At 40.7% G+C, this 14,780-nt stretch overlaps 1 protein-coding gene across 1 annotated transcript in view; it reads left to right on the top strand.

Annotated features, from left to right (window-relative positions):
- The window catches only part of LAMA1 (laminin subunit alpha 1), a 357,026-nt gene that overhangs the window by 231,207 nt on the left and 111,039 nt on the right, over positions 1-14,780 (top strand). Inside the window, 1 exon segment of the mRNA XM_030213227.1 lies at positions 9,581-9,679. Within this exon segment, the coding sequence (XP_030069087.1) occupies positions 9,581-9,679 (99 nt within the window).

The following is a 14,780-nucleotide window of genomic DNA, read 5'->3' as shown; positions in this document are numbered from 1 at the left end:
ATAATCTTAATATAATCAGTGACTTGAGGATAGGGCTAATATGAGTATAATGACATTGGCGGAATATGTCATGTAGCAGTGTTTTGAACAGATTGAAGGGGAGAGAGATGGCTTAGTGGGAGACCTGTAAGAAACAAGTTGCTGTAGTCTAAGCGAAAGGTGATAAGAGTGTGGATAAGGGTTTTGGTAGTGTGCTCAGAAAAGAAGGGACGAATTATGGTGATGCTATAGAGAAAGAAACAACAGATTTTAGCAGTCAGATATGTGAGCACACCAACTGATAGTGGGATAGAAGTGGAGGAGGGTCAACCACAGCATACACTAAAAGTGCGATGGGAGAGATAAGAAGAAAACCAAAAAAGAACAAAGCTCTGAAATCCAAGTGAGGATAGTATGTCAAGGAGTAGGTGGTGATCAACATTGCTAAAAGTAGTAGATAGAACGAGAAGAATGAGGTTAGAATAGAGACCTTTGGATCTGGTCAGGAATAGGTCATTGGAGATTTTAGCAAGGGCTGTTTCATTCGAATGTAGAGAGTGAAAGCCATATTGAAGTAGATCAAGAACAACTTGAGATGAAAGAAAGTCAAGACAGTGGTGGTGAACAGCAAGTTCAATTATCTTGGAGGGAAAGGGAGGAGGGAGATGGGGCAATAGTTGGAAGGGCAGGTAGGGTCCAGTATATTAAAGTATGCAGACTGAATGCTAAGGATGAAATCTAATCTCTTGTAATGCCAAGGAGAAAGAATTACTGCCAGTCTTCAGCAATGCGGATTTTGCTAGGTATTAATTAGTTCTGATCTGAAATCATATGTTTGTCTGACTAAGAAAAGCTTGTTTGAATAGATATATGTCCCTTGTTTTATGTGTGAGGAGGGGGAGTAGGAAGGGAATAGTTTAGAATAATAACTATCTGATTTCAAAAGGCCAAGTGGGGACAGATTTTATTAGTGTGTGGTATCAGGTTCCAATTTCATTTAATTAATAATCTGTACCAGCTGGTGCTAGATGTTAGCCTGTGTGTTCAAAAGGCCACAGTGACCCCCTGCAAGGGAACATGAGCTCTCAAACTTTAGCTTAATCAAATCACAGGCAGCAGGATGCCTGATCTGCACTTGGGACATACATAAAAAAAACAAAAAACCCCAAGAAGTTCCACCCAAAACTAAAACAGCCTGCTCTTCCAGATATGCGTGTATACATGTGAGATCTGCAGCCAGATATGGATACAGAACCCCCTGCCATGTTCTAAAAATCATACTTGCCCCACAGCACACACATCCCTACAACTTCATAAGTCTTTTCCTTTGAAAATAGGTTAAACCCCTTGAAAATTAAATAGAACCTGTTACTTTGCTGTATACTTCTTGGTGTGTGGCTGCTCCTTATTTTTGTAATGTTGAGCAGAATAATAGAATGCCTTGGATCTTTTGGAATGCTTGTAGGATTGGCTGAGGTATAAGGTAAATGTTAGAACACAGATGTGAGCAATTATCTGAAATACATTATGACCTAGACCTGGCCATTTCCTGCTTCAAATCCCATGGTTTTGGGTTTTATTCAAGGTTCGATGAAGGGTCAGATTGTTTTTGAGCAAGCCAAACTAGTTTACGCATACAGGAGGGAATTATACAAATAGCACTGAAATAGCGTTGCTGAAAAAAAATCAGCACAGGGTGCTATTCTATAAACAGTTCTCTGGGTTGAGTGGCATTTATAGAATAGCAATTAGAGCTCATTTCTGTGCCAGAAGCTGGAAATTATGCCAGCTAAATCCTGGTGGAAAAATGCTGACGCTCAACTTCGGGCATTTTGGAGCGAAAATGGGTGTAATCAGTAACTGTGCAGGGAAGCTTTTGTAGTACCCCTAACATGCCCATGTCCCTCCCATGGCCATGCCCCCTATTGAGTTAGGCATGAGAGCAGTTAGTCATCATGCCATATAGAATAGCGTGCATCTAAATGCACTTGCAGATTTTAATGGGTGCCAATTAACATCAATAATTGATTTTTAGGACCCAATTGTTGATGTTATTTGCCTCATTTGCAGATCCATGTGCAATTTTTGGTGCCCAATATAGAATCCAGGGGACACTGAAGACCTGTAAAATGAGACTGTGCTGTAAGGTTTTCCTGTTTTGCAGAGCTCATATAAGGGGTAATTTTATAATTGGTTACCTGAACTGACGGGGTCAAAAAGGCTCCTATTTGCAGCTTGTCCTATAAAGATACAGAAGTACATATGGGGGAAACATTATCAAGGCTTTTTACCATTCCTTCATGTACCACAAGAGTCACCAATCTGTCGTATCTCAATACTGCAGGTTACTTAACTCCCCTGCTATCATAAGCAGCGTTATTCTAAGATCCCACAAAGCCTGCCCAATGTTCCTGGGCCGCATAGTAAAGGGAACATGTGCCTGCCGAGACCCTCACCCATTCAATCGCAATCCCCCCAAATCAAGCTCTACTCCCAATTCCCCCCAAATCAAGTTCCTCTAAATTAAGTCCTGCCCCCAACAAAACCAATTCCCTCTGCAAGCTTTGGTAGCCCCCTCTCCCAACAGGTCTGCCTTCAGAACTCCCTTGTATCTAGTTGGATCAGGCAGATTTGGCATCGGCATCGGGAAAGTTATTTAGGGGGCATCGGGACGGGAGCTTGAGTTGGTGGGTACCCAGAAAGGAGCTTGATTAAGGAGAGACTGTGATTGGGGTGTGGAGGTCTGGGTCAGCACAACATGGCTTTTTTAAAAGGCGACCCAGGAGTATTAGGCTGGTTTTACAGCCGGATCTCCTGGAGTGTTAGAATTACCCAGATTTTTGCTGGAGTTATTTTTCCTTCTATAGCGTGGCGTGAAGTGTTTACTTCATGCTGTGTTATAGTATTTATATTGTAATAGGCTGCTTGATGTGTATTTGCATGTTTTGCGTCTCATTACTGTGTAACTAGCAGTGACTTAAATAACTATGTCAGGGCAAAAATACCTGCTTTAGTGCCCTTTAAGTCTTAAGTAGCAAATAATGTAGGTTATTGCCCTAAAGCAGCTTTGTAACTTCTCCCTATTTGTCTTATATGTTATGTTACACGACTTTTCTATTCCACATTAACCGAAAATAGTTTTATGCAGATCACATAATCAAGCTAACCAGGCCATTAATCTAGGAATTAAAGTACAATTTTAGTTATAAAACCAATATCAGAAATATTCTCCAAATAATCTTGAGATTCTTACTAAAGATCAAATAGTGTTATAGAACACAAATCGGCTTTGGTAGCGAGTTCCACACAAAAGCAGCTTGATAGAACAATGAAAAATCAAACATTTTAAATCTTGTAACCTGTTTAGGTGATGGAAAACAGTAACATTTGGTAACAAGTCCTACTATTAATACCATTAGAAAGAAGAACCGCCCAGTCAGTTAGATATGCTGGAACATCACCATACAAAATCCGAAAAGCACAAATCCTGCAGAAATTGTGCCTAGTTGAAGGTGCAGACTTTATGCCTGCTCGACAGCAAGGAAGGGACCATGTACTAAAAGGAAGAAAAAAAAAAAACCTCTTGCAAAACAGGGCTGCACTTATTAAATCCTGGAACAGATGTGCATTGTTGAAATAATGGACATTATTTCCACTCTTAGAATATGGAATGCAAAATTTTACACATTCTAGTCTAGTAAAACGTTATGCATGAAATGCTACACACAAGATTTTATTCAAATTCATAGTTTTTATTTTATTTTACTTATTTATAAAATCTTATATCCCACCCATCTACTGTTCTAGGCAGTGCCCAGCAGTAATTTTCCTTTGAAAAGCTGGTTTCTGATGGTTACAGATGTATTCAGGCCACAGGCTGTAGAATCTATATTGTTATAAAAGAATGGTTCAGGCTTGTATAGGTCCCAGATCAGCAAAGGTGAGATTGCAGGTAAATACTCGTACAGCGGCTCACAACCCCCCCGCCCCCCCAAAAAACCCCAAACATCATAGAACATGACAAACACAATTACAATAATATTATTTTATAAACATAAAGGAACAAAATAAACCATCAGCTGTAGTACGGATCATCCAATATATCCCTGTCCATCCTGCTGAGAAGGCTCACATGAAAAGATACGCTTTTAACTGTTTGCAAAATGAAAGGAATAATGATACTGAAGGTAATTGTACTGGCAGAGCTGCTCAATATTCATCTCAAATAACATGTCGAAAAGAAGGGTCGTCCAAAAGATACTTTTCTGTAAAGTGCAGCGCTTGTGATTGTTAATGATGTGGCAAGATAGAGAGGACTATCATCATTCAGTGCTCTATAAGTTATATACCATATCAACAATGTATAGAGAATTCCGTGAGAAAATAGCACACACCTTAAGAGTTTTCAAATCTAGTCTAGTTAGATCGGAGGAAAAAGTTTCAAAGAGCTGCAGACATAACAATAGGCTTGAAGCTAAATACTCTTTCATCATAGGCATTAAAAAAAACTTAAATTTATGGTGTGTGCTTACTATTTTCTTGGGTAGAGGAGTGTGGTAGCCATGTTAGTCCACTCTTAAGGTTATCAATAGAAATCAAACAAAATAAAACATGGAAAAGAAAATAAGATGATACCTTTTTTATTGGCCATAACTTAATACATTTCTTGATTAGCTTTCGAAGGTCGCCCTTCTTCCTCAGATCGGAAATCGGATTTCCGATCTGAGGAAGAAGGGCAACCTTCGAAAGCTAATCAAGAAATGTATTAAGTTATGTCCAATAAAAAAGGTATCATCTTATTTTCTTTTCCATATTTTCTTGGGGAATTCCCTATACATTGCTGATATTGTACATATTTTTTTTAGATTCTCCTTCCTTTTTGATTTTTTGATATAGTGGACTCTATAAATTATAACCAAAAATTTTAAAACAAATTCTTTATGTAGCGTTGATTGTTGTTGAATCAGTTTATGTTTTTCTTCATAATCATTGCACTTTTCTAATGCTTGTTTATTATAAAATCAATAACATTTCAGGAAAAAAACCCAAATTGTGCATAAGATTGGAAGTCAATGTAAACTCATTAAAATTATGATCAGGTTTATTGTAATCAGCCATGTATTTGCATTTCGAGCAAGTTGTAGTGCGCAAAGTGATTGTTTTGGAAGTCCAAGGAAAAGATCATTACACTAATCAAACAGCAGAGTAACATAAGCTTAGACCACTGTTTTAAAATTAAGTGAGATGTTGCAGTACAAAGGCATATGAACAAGCTCAACAAGGACTGGATTTACTGACGTTCAATACTGTAAAACCACAAGCTCACGTTCTTAATACACCATTATTAAATAAGTTCAAATGCATAAAATGGAACTCGATATATATAGGGCTAGATTCAGTAAATGATGCTCAAAATCAGCACCACAAAAAAATTGCCTCTCAACGCTGTTCTATAATAATCACTCAAAGATGAGCGACCATTATAGAATAGCGTTGAGTGTCGATTTCCACATCCAAATTTGGGTGCCAGGTCTTATTTCTCCTGAAACCAGGTATAATTCCTGGATCCCAATTTAGGCACGTATCCCTGGTATTCTGTAACACTGCATGTGTAACCCTGGACCTGCCATAAAGTTCTGGGCACGGGCACCAGCACGGGCACTGAGTGGAGGAGTAGCCTAGTGGTTAATGCAGTGGACTTTGATCCTGGGGAACTGAGTTTGATTCCCGCTGCAGCTCTTTGTGACTCTGGGCAAGTCACTTAACCCTCCATTGCTCCTGGTACAAAATAAGTACCTGAATATATGTAAACCACTTTGAATGTAGTTGCAAAAGCCTCAGAAAGGCGGTATATCAAGTCCCATTTCCCTTTCAGGTCAGCACCTGAACCAGGGTCACTACAAAAGTTTTAGTTTCTTTCTGACCTTGGCACAGGCTGGGGCCGGACTTAAAATTGGTAGAGTATAGGGTTTTAAATCATACTTTATTTAGAGTTCTTTATTAGTCCAAGAGCAAATGAACTTCACTCTCACTCCAAAGAAATTTCCCACCTTAGGTAATATGAAACAAATGCAAAGTTTACTGGAATGCTGCAACAGGCAGATATCCAAACTTCATACTTTTTGGTAACAAACAGTTCACTCAGTATGAAAACAGTTCAATTTGTATCCAAAACAATTAAGTTGCTGAAAGAGGTTTATGTGTTAAACAGGCTGACATTTTGTGTCAGTTTTGATGTGACATGATTGTGTGTGCTGCCAATGAAATGTAACTTTTCTGACCTCCATAGCAACTTGTACTTAGAAAGAGGAGGAGTTTTCTGAGTACATAGAGAGGAATTTCTTTGCTTGGGGAGTGTGGGGGGAAGATCTGTGGAATGAATGTTACAGATGAGAGAGAGGAGTATAACAGCAAGAGAGTTAAATTTGCAGAAGTCTTTGTTGTTGTAGTTTCTTGGAGAAAAGTGAGGGAAATCCAACCAACCCTCATCCCTAGGTGGAGGCACACGGCGCTATCTATCTATCTATCTATCTATCTATCTATCTATCTATCTATCTATCTATCTATCTATCTATCTATCTATCTAAAAGAGACTGTCTGAGCTGGCCCCATGGGGTTCCTGTCAGGTTGCCCCCCCCCCCCAATCCAGGTACACTCCCAAGGGGAGGCACATTAATGGGACATGAAAAGGATAATCTTCAGAGTTGGCTGCAAAAACCCAAGGGAATGGTACAGTTTAGGGAGTGAAGAACTTTTGTGCATGAAAGATGAGCGGGACTTGGGCTTGATCATATGTGATGATCTTAAGGTGGCCAAAGGTAGAAAAACTGATGACAAAAGCTAGAAGGATGCTTGGGTGCGTAGGAAGAGGAATAACCAGTGATCTTCATCATAAAGAATACGGGGACAGACTTAAAGATCTTAATATGTATACTTTGAAAGAAAGGGGAGATATGATAGAGACATTCAACATAGTAACATAGTAGGTGACGGCAGAAAAAGACCTGCATGGTCCATCCAGTCTGCCCAACAAGATAAACTCATATGTGCTACTTTTTGTGTATACCCTACTTTGATTTGTACCTGTCTTCTTCAGGGCACAGACCGTATAAGTCTGCCCAGCACTATCCCCGCCTTCCAACCAGGGGATAGTGCTGGGCAGACTTATACGGTCTGTGCCCTGAAGAGGACAGGTACAATCAAAGTAGGGTATACACAATACCTATGCAGCATAAATGCACAGGAGGTGAGTTTCTTTCAGTTGAAAGGAAGCTCTGGAACAAGGGGGCACAGGATGCAGGTGAAAGGGGGATGGACTTATAAGTAACCTGAGAAAATACTTCTTCATGGAAATGGTGGTGAAGTCATGGAATGGCCTCCCGGTGGAGACAGTGGAGACAAACCCAGCATCTGAATTTAAGACAGCTTGGAACAAGTACATAGGATCTCTAAGGGCGTGATGGGGAATATACATGGCATGGATGGGCAGACTGGATAGGCCATGTGGAGGGGCATAATCAAACGTCGCCGGCGAAATAGATTGCCGGCGATCTATTTTGGCGGCGGCGCAACAGCTGGCCAGAACTGTATTATCGAAAAAGATGGCCGGCCATCTTTTTTTTTGATAATACGGTTTAGCCCGGCCAAATGCCAGAGTTTGCCGGGTTTGAGATCGCCGGTTTTGTTTTTCAGCGATAATGGAAAAAAAATGCTGGCCATCTCAAACCTTGCGAAATCCAAGGCATTTGGTCGTGGGAGGAGCCAGTATTTGTAATGCACTGGTCCCTCTCACATGCCAGGGCACCCTAGGGAGCACTTCTAAAAATGTTTAAAAAATACAAAAAAAGCTGCCAAGTGCATAGCTCCCTTACATTGGGTGCTGAGCCCCCCAAATCCCCCCCAAACACACTTTCCTCACCTCTACTCTATTACCATAGCCCTTATGGGTGAAGGGGGGCACTTACATGTGGGTACAGTGGGTGTTGGGGGGATTTGGAGGGCTCAACACTTAGCACCACAAGTGTAACAGGTAGGGGGGGATGGACCTGGGTCTGCCTGCCTGCAGTGCACTGCACCCATTAAAAACTGCTCCAGGGACTTGCATACTGCTGTCATGGACCTGGGTATGACATTTGAGGATGGCATACAGGCTGGCAAAAAAGTGCTTTATTTTTATTTTTTTTGTGTGGGAGGGTTGGTGACCACTGGGGGACTACGGGGAGGTCATCCCTCATTCCCTCCAGTGGTCATCTGGTCAGTTGGGGCACCTTTTTGAGGCTTGGTCATGAAAATAAAAGAACCAAGTAAAACCGGTGAAATACTGCTTATTGCCGCTTTTTTTTTCCATTATCTGCGAAAGCTGGCCACCTGGTAGCCACGCCCATGCCTGCCCATGTCCCGCCTTCGCTTTGCCGGCGACACGCCCCTTTGAACTTTTGCCAGCGAAGCAATGGGAAAGCGGCGATGCTGTCAAAAAAAGCAGCTGTCGATTATACCGATTTCGCCGCTTTTCCGAGATCGCCGGCCATCTCCCAATTTATGTCGGAAGATGGCCGGCGATCACTTTCGAAAATAAGCAGGATAGTCTTTATCTATCTACATTTTACTACATTTCTATAAGGCAGTTTTCATGTGTAAAGTATGTTTTACCTCATGAAAGTGGCTCTTCTAGAATTGTTTGGATGTGTAAAAAGTAGGTGAATCTATACCCTCAAGCAGTATAAGGGGTGGAGTGGCAGATTTGGAATTGTATTCTTCCACTCTTTATCCCTCCTTTTTTCTCTTTTGTTTTAATGCTATGGTGTATTTAGATTATGTATGTTTTGAACACTAATTTTCAAGTTGATGTATATTGCACTTTGCTGTTTTTTTCAAAGGGCAGTTCAACAACTCTGTAGATAAAGTAAACTAAATTATATATGTACTTTATAAAACAACCACATGAATTGGAGGAACACCAGTACCTATGACTGTAACAAGATAAACCAAAGAGCAGGATGAAGGGGTAGGCACTTCCAAGGAAAACAAGGGAGACGAGATTATCCTTATATGCAGAATTTATACCCTCATCATCTCGTTTCCCTTGTTTACTTTGGAAGTATCTTCCCTTTCACTCTACTCTTTAGTACGTCTTTATAAAATGCAGACACGCATGCTTAAGTGTACATGCATAGACTCCATGTATACTGTGCACCTGCTTCATAGCAAGTATAACTTTGGGTGAGAGCATTTATACATTATTGGAGAGAGCTCTGGGTGCCTGCATTATAAAGGGCCTCAGGTGCCTACATTGCCTTTATTTTTAAACAGGCATAAAATAGACACATTTTTAGAATTATTTTGTAGGCATCCTGGTGTAAAATTAGCCCGAAAATACCTTCGTGGGTCAATTTTCACAATAACAGATAACCATCTCACACATAATTATCTTTCACGGGTAACTTTTACATAGTTTTTGTCCCAGTCTTATTTGCCTGTATAGAAAAATTCTACATAAAAAAAAGCAATAGTTGCCAGAGAAGGGCACATTTCAATACATAGGACTCATAGTTTGAGTGAATTATAATATTCTGGTATAAGATACTTTATTTGCACATTACAGGAATCTTTATTCTCAAGAGAACATTCATCTGATACCTTAGAGAACATAGAAGAAAAGCTGAGGAACCTTTCCAGAAGCACTGATCTAATGCGAGAAGAGGTAGGTCTCACTTTTATGCCACTGCTGGTGCCATTTTGGGGGAAATGTTGTGCTTGCCAATTAAAGTCTAAAAGATTCTGCATGTGACAAACACCTTTTGGTAGCAGATAATCCTTGAAGGTTTTGGCCTTAATTTTTCTTCTGTTCTAAATCAATATGTAGACACTATTTTAGCAAAAACAAATGTCAATGACAAAACAATGACCTGAAAATGTCAAATGTCAAAAACAAATGTCAATGACAAAACAATGAGCTGAAAACAATACCATATTCCTGGGAATATGGTATAGTTTTCTGCTCATTGTTTTCTCATTGACTTAGTTTTTCTTCTACAGTGTTTTTTTTTTTTACACAACTGCTTCCTTTTTCTGGCCCATTGACTGTATACTATTAAAGGGAACTCTTGTTTTTTCTGGCTGCTTTTTTTTTTTTTTACAAAATTCTGTCAAAATACATACAGATACATTCAACTGGTACAAGAGAGCCATTCCATTTAAACATCACAAGAACATTCCTCATTTCTTTCATTAGCACTTAATTATCATTCTAATCTTTACCAAAGTCCTTTTAGCATGTATGTTTATGATCAGGTTGAGTACAGTTTTCATTTCAGCTTTTCTTTCCTTATTGTGTGAAATTCAATGCATGTGTATGCTGTATATATAAATTTTTAAAAATATAGCAGGGGACTGACATGTTGCCTCAGTGGATTGTGGGATATCAGGATCTGATTTTTGAGTGTGGCTCCTAATTTATTTTAGTTATTAAAAAAAATGTCTAAGCCACAGTTCACAAAAGAAAATTCTCAATAAAATCAACGCAATAAAACAATAACATGTACAGTACCAATAGTACATATTAATTATAATCATTACAGACCAGAATCAAAATCCATTAAACACTTACCACTATAAATACAGGGAGATGATATTTAGGCTTGAGGTGTAGCCTAGTGGTTAATGCAGCAGACTTTGATCCTGGGGAACTAGGTTTGATTCCCACTGCTCCTTGTGACCTTGGGCAAGTCACTTAACCCTCCATTGTCCTAAGTACAAAACTTAGATTGTGAGCCCTCTAGGGACAGAGAAAGTACCTGCATATAATGTGTACAGCACTGCATATGTCTAGTAGCACTATAGAAATGATTAGTAGTAATGATGTCAGTCCTAAATTGTAGAATTTACTTCCGTTCCATATTCGACAATCTCAGCCTATGCTCTCCTTTAATAGCTAGACTTAGAGCGTATGGATACCAGGCTCCAAATTAAACCAAGGAGATCTACTGAGATGGCAGGGTTAGACAGGGGGAGAGGGAGAGCTCAATAGCTAGGAATGAAAGCTCATGGCACTGCAGTGAATGAGCTGGAATCTCTTAAAGGAACAAGGCTGAAATGAAAATAAAGTATGTTATATTTCAGTCATATCAAACCCAAAACTACTTATATGTATATGGGGAGCATATAGGAATTAAAAAAAAAAAGATTTTATTAAACCTGTTTGTATATTATCCCATGGGTCAATATTCAGCTGGCTGCAGTGGTGACAAAATATCCTGATATATCAGCACTAGGGCTGCATTTTGCTTTAATCTTGATTACTCATGATTAATTGTGTGATTAAAGGCGGGGCATAGCCAGCAGTCCATTTCGGGGGGGGCATGCATTTCTTCTCCCCCCCATTAGATATCACACGACAAGTTAAAAAGTGACAAATCACCTGGACCGGATGGTATACATACAGCCGAGGGTACTGAAAGAACTTAAACATGAAATTGCTGATCTGCTGTTAGTGATCTGTAACCTGTCATTAAAATTGTCTGTTGTACCTGAAGATTAGAGAGTGGTCAATGAAACACCATTTTTTAAAAAGGGTTCCAGGGGTGATATGGAAAATTACAGACTGGTAAGACTCACTTCAGTGCCAGGCAAAATACTGGAAACTACTATAAAGAATAACATTACAGAACATGTAAGCTAACATAGTTTAATGGGAGAGTCAGCATAGGTTCAGCCAAGGGAAGTCTTGACTCATCAACTTGCTTCATTTCTTTGAAAGCGTGAATAAACATGTTGATAAAGGTGAGCCAGTTCATATAGAGGGGCATAATCGAACGAAAACGTCTATCTCCATGGGCGTTTATCTCCAAGAACGGGTCCGTGAAGGGGCGGACCGAACCGTATTTTGGGAAAAAATAGACGTCCATGTTTTATTCGACAATTTGTGAGCTGGGCGTTTTTGTTTTTCAGCGATAATGGAAAATGAAAGCGCCCAGCTCAAAAACGAATAAATCCAAGGCATTTGTTCGTGGGAGGGGCCAGGAGTCATAGTGCACTGGTCCCCCTCACATGCCAGGACACCAACTGGGCACCCTAGGGGGCACTGTTACAAAAAAAAAAAAAAAAAAAGGTAAAAGAGCTCCCAGGTGCATAGCACCCTTCCCTTGTGTGTTGAGCCCCCCAAATCCCCCTCAAAACCCACCACCCACAAGTCTACACCATTACTATAGCCCTAAGGGGTGAAGGGGGGCACCTACATGTGGGTACAGTGGGTTTGGGGGCGGTGTGGAGGGCTCCCATTTACCAGCACAAGTGTAACAGGTGGGGGGGATGGGCCTGGGTCTACCTGCCTGACGTCCACTGCACCCCCTAATAACTGCTCCAGTGACCTGCATACTGCTGCCAGGGAGGTGGGTCTGACATTTGAGGGTGAACATAAAAAGTTGTGAAACGGCATATTTTTGTGGTGGGAGGGGGTTTGTGACCACTGGAGGAGTCAGGGGAGGTCATCCCCGACTCCCTCCAGTGGTCACCTGGTCATTTAGGGCACTTTTTGGGGCCCTATTTGTGGAAAAACAGGGTCCAGGAAAAGTGCCCTAAATTCTCGCTAAAAACGCATATTTTTTTTCCATTATCGGCGAAAGGTGCTTATCTCTGATCGCCCGATAACCACGCCCCAGTTCCGCCTTCACCACGCCTTTGACACGCCCCCATCAACTTTGTCCGCATCCGCGACGGAGTGCAGTTGAAAACGTCCAAATTCGGCTTTCGATTATACCGCTTTATTCGTTTTTGTGAGATAAACGTCTGTCTCCCAATTTGGGTCGCAATATAGGCATTTTTCTTTTTCAATTATAAGCTGGATAGTGTATCTAGATTTTCAGAAAGCTTTTGACAAAGTTCTTCATAAGAGACATCTGAGAAAATTTAAAAGTCATGGGATAAGAGGTAATGTCCTTTTGTGGATTAGGAATTAGTTATTGGACAGAAAACGGAGGGAAGGGTTAAATATCCAATTTTCTCAATAGAGGATGGTGAATAGTGGAGTGCCACAAGGATCTTTACTGGGACTGGTGCTTTTTAACATATTTGTAAATGATCTGATAATTGGAGGAACGAGTGAACTTAAATTTACAAATGACACAAAACTATTCAAAGTTGTCAAAACACATGTGGATTGTGAAAAATTGCAGGAACACTATAGGAAACTGAAAGACTAGGCATCCAAATGGCAGATGAAATTTAATGTGAACAAATGCAAAGTGAGGCACATTGGGAAGAATAATCCGAATCATAGTTACCTGATGTAGGGTCCACCTTGGGAATCAACACTCAAGAAAAAGATCTAGATGTAATTGCAGACAATATGCTGAAATCTTCCCAGTGTGTGGTGGCGGCCAAAAAAGCAAAGATGTTGCTAGGAATTATTAGAAAAGGGATTAAAAATAATACTAAGAATTATAATGCCTCTGTATCGCTCCATGGTACGACCTCACCTTGAGTATTGTGTTCATTTCTGGTCGCCATATCTCAACAAAGATATAGCGGAATGAGAAAAGGTTCAAAGAAAAGCAACGAAAATGATAAAGGGGATGAATCTCCTCCCATATGAGGAAAGGCTAAAGAGATTAGGGTCCATGTGTTTCCCTACTTGGATGATTGGTTGGTAAAAAGCAACTTGAAGGACGGTGCTGAGGAGTCTATGTGAAGAACTGTTGGGGTGCTAGAGCTACTAAGGTTTGTTATCAACTATCCCAAGTCCCATCTGCCACCAGTTCAGCATTGGGAGTATGCATATCCTCCCATCCCTCTTGTGGGGAAGATATTACTGAATCTCAAGATCGTGGAGCTATGATCTTGATTGCCCCGTGTTGGCCCAGGCAGATATTGTTTCCACTTCTGGAGGTATTTTCTGAACAACCATGGAGATTGGACTGTTTTCCAACCTTCATGAAGCAGAACAAGGGATCTCTTCTGCATCTCCAGTCTCTGGCTCTCACAGCCTGTTTTTTGAGAGTATAGAATTTGCTTCCTTGAATCTCCCAGAGGGTGTCTCCAAGGTTTTGCTGGCTTCCAGGAAAGATTCTACAAAGAGGTGTTATAATTTTAAATGGAGGAGAGGTAAGCCATCTGGTGTGAGAGCAGAGCCTTAAATCCTCTTTCATGCCCTACACGGAACCTGCTTGAATACCTTCTACACTTTTCTGAGTCTTGTCTGAAGACCAACTCTGTAAGGGTTCATTTTAGTGCAATTAGTGCTTATCATCATTGAGTAGAGGGTTTACATATGACAATGCCCCCAGTCAAACCTCTGCCTGTGTCATGGGTCCTCAATATCAACCTCACCCAGCTGATGAAAGCTCCTTTTGAGCCACTGGATTCCTGTTCTCTGAAGTACTTGACTTGGAAAGTTTTGTTTTTGGTGGTGGTCACTTCATCTTGCAGGGTCAGTGAACTTCAGGCCCTAGTAGCGGATCACCCTACATGAAATTTCATCATAACAGAGTAGTTTTCTGGTGTCAGGTTCCATCTTCAGTTGTCCTTCTTCCCTAAACCGCATGCCCATCCTGGCTAAAGTGCACTGCACACCTTGGACTGCAAGCGAGTTTTGGCCTTTTATCTGGAGCGGATTAGGCTCTATAGACAGTCCACTTGGCTTTTTGTTTCTTTTGATGCCAACAGGATGGGAGTAGCCATCAGTAAACACACTCTTTCAAATTGGTTGGCAGACTGCTTCTCTTTCACTTTTGCCCAGGCTGGGTTGACTCTGGAGGACCATGTAAAGGCTCACAATGTCAGAGCGATGACTGCATCGGTAGCCCACT

This window comes from Microcaecilia unicolor, chromosome 1, assembly GCF_901765095.1.
Source record: "Microcaecilia unicolor chromosome 1, aMicUni1.1, whole genome shotgun sequence".
In the NCBI taxonomy this organism is placed as follows: Eukaryota; Metazoa; Chordata; class Amphibia; order Gymnophiona; family Siphonopidae; genus Microcaecilia; species Microcaecilia unicolor.
Note: the sequence above shows the minus strand (reverse complement) of the source record. Positions and strands in the feature narration are given on the sequence as shown.